Source organism: Ornithodoros turicata, chromosome 6 (genome assembly GCF_037126465.1).
Source record: "Ornithodoros turicata isolate Travis chromosome 6, ASM3712646v1, whole genome shotgun sequence".
NCBI classification, from domain to species: domain Eukaryota; kingdom Metazoa; phylum Arthropoda; class Arachnida; order Ixodida; family Argasidae; genus Ornithodoros; species Ornithodoros turicata.
Genome location: NC_088206.1, coordinates 48,343,193 through 48,349,296, shown reverse-complemented (window position 1 = coordinate 48,349,296; position 6,104 = coordinate 48,343,193). Strand labels below are relative to the sequence as shown.

At 42.9% G+C, this 6,104-nt stretch overlaps 1 protein-coding gene and 1 non-coding gene across 2 annotated transcripts; both read left to right on the top strand.

The window, feature by feature from the left end:
* Window positions 1-624: 624 nt before the first annotated feature.
* On the top strand, window positions 625-2,721 carry LOC135398000 (coiled-coil domain-containing protein 97-like). Its single transcript, XM_064629458.1, has 4 exons — window positions 625-1,412; window positions 2,227-2,345; window positions 2,416-2,536; window positions 2,593-2,721. Exons 1-4 carry the CDS (start codon window positions 883-885, stop codon window positions 2,696-2,698), a joined length of 876 nt encoding a protein of 291 aa, XP_064485528.1. The 5' UTR covers window positions 625-882; the 3' UTR covers window positions 2,699-2,721.
* A 2,305-nt stretch (window positions 2,722-5,026) lies between these two features.
* Trnat-ggu (transfer RNA threonine (anticodon GGU)) lies at window positions 5,027-5,099 on the top strand. The gene has a single exon. It is a non-coding gene; the product is annotated as a tRNA-Thr (tRNA).
* The last annotated feature ends 1,005 nt before the right edge of the window (window positions 5,100-6,104 follow it).

Genomic DNA, 6,104 nt, shown 5'->3' with positions numbered 1-6,104 from the left:
GGGAGCTTTCAGGGCTGGTGTAATACATGAAGGCCTAGCTATTACCACTGAGTGTGGCTATTACATCTTACATCCATCCAGTACTCATACCTCACCCTTATTTACTGGGCACCACCATTTTGGTGAAAATTGATGGATTTGGATTGAAACGGACATGATGACAGACGAAAACAACGGATTTTGCGCCCACTTTTATCAACGCCATCTGCACGGAGAGAGGCAACATGCTAACCAACGCTAGAAGAAGCCAACTGTTCAGCAACGTGGACCCCACCTGCGAACTATGTATCAGCGCCCCAGAGACCATATACCACGTCCTGGTGGAATGCCAGGACTCAAAAGTGATGACACCGAATAGTAAAGAGGAAGTAAATGACACCAAGGCGATCATCACTTGCCTATTGTGGAAAAACGAAATCGAAACTGAGGAAACCAGCGACCGACTCGAGACACTAAAGAGCCACCCCGTGAAGTGGGAGCAAATGAAGCGGAAGAAGAAACGAAGAAACTGAAGGACTCCCGTTAATATCTCGAATATTTTTGTGTCACCTTGTACATACTATGTTTTTCTTTTTCTTTTTGGCACCTGTGGCGTTCTTTTAACGACTGCCCTGATTCAAAAGGGATGAGGTGCGTCACTTCAGTTCACCACAAGCGGTGTTCACGGGATCACGTGGTCAAAACATATACATGTGCGTTTCGACCATGATTTCGACCACTGATCAGTGATTTCGACGTTTTTGTTTTACCGCGCGTAGTAAGTGATGTTGTCTTCAGAACACAGTTAAATACTACGAACTACATGCACCAGTGCAGAGTTATAGTTGTGATAAATGCGATGTTTCGATAAATTCCATCGTTTCAGCAGTAGATCAGGACAACATGTCTACGTTTCCCCAAACATGCTCTGCCGACACAACCGAAGTCGACATGAAGGACGACACAACAAGCCAGAAAAGTGACGATCTCCGAACAAAAATACTGGACACAGTGGCCGCATCTGATGGGTTTTTCAAACACCAGCAACGCGGGGATCCTGACCTAACGTACGACGAAAAACGCAAGATCGCGGAAGACCTGTTGGATAGTAACGTTGTCCTGTTTTTGCAAAGATTCGCCCGATTTCTATGCGAGGAACACGCAGAATATTTTGCGACCATTCGAGAAGGAAACTATGAAATAGAGTTCTACCTGAAAGATGTGCAAAAGAGGCGTGCGAACTCTAAGCGCTTGAGTGTGCAGACGAAGAACCGGAGATACGAAGCCCTGCAGCGGCTAAAGAAAGACGGCGAGTACTTTAGCGACAAAGAGATGCGTCGCAGAAACCCGTTGTTATTTGAGCAGATGGTGGGAAGGTATATGACTGAGAGGGAAAAGCAAGAACTGGACAAGATGGATGTTTCTACAGTGACGTCAGTGACAATATTACTTACACTACTACTAAAACAACGGAATACACCTTTCACAAAAAGCAGTTCCATAAACCACCTCACATGGCCAGTACAAATTAAGCTCTCCGCATTTGTTCTGTTCTCTCCCATGCCCTACCTCTCGATTTTCTGTTAAGTACTGTTGGTCAGCTTGCCTGACTTCAACAATGTGCAGTGCAATAACTAAGGGAAACAGCATATCAAAACTACTCGCTTTGGGTGCACCTCATGCTAAAAATACTGGCCTCTTGTTAGACAAATTTTAAGTTGTCATAGGAGTAGCAGCAGCAGCCTAGTTGACACCATACCAGTAGCACCAAACCTATGACCATGTCATATGAGAATTGATTAGTTTTGGTGGTTGCAGTGGATGCATGAGCAACTAATGTTACCATTCTTGCATGATGCACCCTTACTATATTATGAAGGAAAGGCTGTGACATATTTCATCATATTTGTTTAATGATTTATTTATATTAAGACAGTGGGCAGGTGGTATTGTGTTGCGCCCAAGCCCGAAGACTTGTGTCATTGGGTGTGGCAACAATGGCGGATGTTACAGAGTAACAAGGTATCAGTAACAACATATGCACCATATGTGGGGTCACACAACAGGTATCGTGAGCATAGAGAATCACTGGCACAACAGAGGGAGAAATGAACAATATCGAAGGGAGGGCGACAAGCAGATAAATTCCTTAACCAATGTAGTACGTACTTACATTTTAGTATTTTAGCTGTCATTGTGATTGTATGTCAGTAGTCTCAATTTGATTAACACTATGAATTTCGGCAGATTTTCAGCCCTCCTCATGGAGCACATGGACCGGACAGAGCTGCACAGCATCAGACGTAGGCAACAGGATGCTGAAGAAGCTGCATTTGAAGAAAACGACACCGACTCTGAGGAAGAAGGTCAATATCATGTTTGCAGTTCTTTTGTTAAGCAGAGAAACAACTCTTCTCAAAGGCTTCCCACTTGCAGAGCACGAAGACTTTACTGGAGGGACGATATCTAGCAATGAGAAGAACATGCTGAAGAACGAATTTGTCAATATCATGTATGAGTCTTTCCTGGCTGGGAATGATGGAGACTACGACTACGGGTGAGATTTCACCGATTTGCCATTTTGGTATACTCTAGCCCTTATTTCTCTCCCAGTTCCGTTGACAACAATGCTGAATTTGACTCCTTGAAGACATGCCAAGAGGATGAAGAAGAAAAATACTTTGACTCTGAGGAGCCTCAAACAGCAACTATGGAATAAAAGAAGTAAACTTGAATAAATGAGTATGTGTTATGTAGATCTTCCAGTGCAGGGTTGTCGGAAGTCCCTCGCTGCAGCAGGGTTGAGCTGAAATTCGAAAGATTGGTACAGTGAGAACATCCAGCAAAAAAAAGGAAAAAGCATTGTATGCGCTGGTCTGGCGCTCAACAACGAACACCTTTTTCTCTCCTGTAGTGTACACAAAACAGAGCATTGTGTGCAACATAGAAAACCTCTTTCACTGTGTCTGCAAATCTGAAATACAAAAAATTAAGGATTCGAAGCAGATCAAATAGTTACGGGTGGAAATTGTTAGTGGTAATTTTTAACGAATTTAAGAGCCATGGAGATGCTCTCACAGCAATAGCCGCATCAGGGAGGTTTTGCAGCACTGACAGTGACTATGGTGAACATAGCAGAAATGAACTTTCATCGCAACCTCACTTAGTACAGATAATGCCACCAATGACATCACCTGCAGGGATGCTGCCGGCCGGTGCAGTAGCCAATTAAAGCGCAGGTAGAGGGAAATAAACAGTAGATGCACCAGTATGGTCGCTGTAGTCATCCACATATTGCCCAGAACAACGCAAGTGAGCGTCACAAAGTTTATGCACAGCCGTTTCCACGCAGTGTGTCGCGAGAACGTAGCCATATTCATAACCACTGGAGGCACTTAACATCGACATCAGTGGCCGAAAGAACAAGTGGTTTTGCAGCCCTCTCGCTTTCCAATAGATGACTTCAGAAAATCCCAGTGCTCTTTGCACACGCATTGCTTGCTGAGTGGGTGAACGAAGAATAATCCTTCACATTTCGCTCTCACTGACCTTGACACGTCTTAGACAATGGACCAGTAGGGGAGAAATCGGAACAGTTTGGAGGCCACCCGTTTCTTTCGTATTAGTAAACTCCCACAGTTCGCCGCCGCACTAAGCACTCTGGGATTTTCTGAACACATCCGCCACTTGCAACAGCATAGATGCATTGAACTCATCACTGGCAGGAACATTCCCACGGAGTTGCAGTGCCTCGCCTTCCCGACATACTTTTACTGATCATAAAGGTTTTTTGTCACTCTTTGGACAAAGCAAGTGTTAAATCAGCTGCATATGTGTGTGTGCAGTGAGCACAACCGTGAAAACATTGTATTTCATTGTGCGAAGATGATAAAACTTTTGCTATCCGTTTCTCACACACTTTGGGCAAAACAGTGTTTTTTTAAAAAATGTTTACTCCGATTTCACAGGCTTCTTTATCCCATACCCCCTACATAATGTCGCAGTATCCTGTGTTCCATGGTGTAGAACTTATTTTTGTCAACAGGCCCCAACATTTCTAACCACCATTTATTTTAATTGGTGTTGTGGTCTAGTCTCGTAATATGGTTCTGCAAGTTTCAACATAGATTAACGGATGTGTTGTTGCAGTCCCTGTTTTAGCATTGTTCATGTTTTTTCTTAGTCCATTTATTTTGATTATTGAAATTTTTTATTATGTACAGTTTGTTTTTGTTATCAGTGTTAGTTGTGTATTGTGTTCTAGTGTTTATGTAATGTACCCCTGCTATGCAGCAGTTGATTATCCTTTTTGTGGAGGCACATGAATAAATATGTTTACCTTCAGAAAACTTTTGCCACTTACTTAAAGTGATTTTATCAAATTTTAATTAAAAACTTCATTTATTGAATTGAGCTCTGAAATGTGCCGAGCAAAAACAACATTGTTTTGCCTGAATCAGGAAGCGCGCTGCAGATTTACCTGGATCCACTACTAAAATATGCTGCCTTGTGAAAAGATTGGAGTTTGAAAAAGTTCATGAAAATGGATACTCCGAGAGGGGGGGCCGCAATTCATGAGTCGCGCCCAGTCCTCCGTCAAGAAGCAATGCAAGAACAACATGGATGTGCCCCCTTCGGTTTTCTTTTCGTGGCCCACCATTTTCTTCCGCTGCTTCTTGCGTAAACTTGACAGGAAATTGAGCACGGCCCAGCAACTCAAGCAAAACTTATCACTCATTTTTCCAGCTGTTACGATTGCACTAGGTAACGTAAAGCACTTCTTTATTCTGGCAAGAAAACGTTGCTTAACTTGGCAAATTTCACAGTTAAATTAAAAAAATTAAGAACATGAGAAATTGATGTTCGGAAGCTGGAACACACAAAGGACAAATACATACAAAGCCTCAAAGCGCCTAAGAAATTAATGATGAAAGATGGAAGTCACTGGGGAAAAGGTAAAAATGTAAGGGTGAAAGGGGGATGAGTGAGAGAGTGGTTGGTTTGTCCCTTCAGATGACGCGCCCTTTAGAAGTCGCTGCGGAGGTGTGTTAGCTTAGCTCAATTGGTAGAGCCCTGGATCGGTAATCCAGAAGATGTGGGTTCGAGTCCTACAGCTAGCTAACCTTTTCAGTGACTTCCATCGTTCATCATTAAAAAATTAAATTTCTCTTGAAGGGGTTGCGACAGTTTATCTCAGCCTATACTGGATAGATGTAAAATGCAGTTATTTGCACTGATGTGAACCCCCTATTCCAAATTTTACGGCAAACGGGGTAATTGACACATAGAAAACTGACACCATGAATACCAAAATCTATGTGTCTCCGATGTGATGGCAGGCGTCTCCACCAGTGAGGAAGAGAGAAAGAGAGAGAGGTCACATGCTCACCTATTCTGGATAGACGTAAAATGCAATTATTTGTGCCGATGTGAACCCTCTATTCTAAATTTTATGGCAAACGGGCTAATTGACACGTAGAAAACTGGCTTCATGAGTAACGAAATCCATGCGTCTCTGATGTCATGGCAGGCGCCTCCGCCAGTGAGGAAGAGAGAGTGAGAGAGAGGTCACATGCTCACCACTTCCAACAGAAATGGCCGGAGCTCTGGAGTCAGAGCTCGATGAGTATGTGTGTTCAAGTGTTTATATCTCGTCAAAATATGACATGTAGAAAAATTTTGTTCCTCAATGCTCTACTGTGTAATACAATGTGAGCATGATGGAATGAACCACATCTATTAAAGTCTCACAACCACTTTAATTAAAATCTGACCAAGTTCTTTGTGCGTAGCAAAGGTTCCCTGTGGTAAATACCTCAATTTCAAGTAGATTGTTAAATTGACTTTTGTGACATGTTGGGTGAAACACGCTGTGTAAGGCTGTTCCAAGTGTATACTGGAGAAAGCTCAACTGATCAAGGAAGGAAGAATTATAACCAACATCCACACCATTGTGATGCACACATCGTATTACTTACGCCAAATACCACGTCAAATCCTCAAATCCACGTCAATCAAAGTTCCTGCACCCCAAAAGTGGCCACCATTACAAGGTAGCTCTCCCAAAAGTCCTTCTGGCACAGTATGCAGCTCCATCATTCAAAAGTTGTCCTGTGTGCAAATTT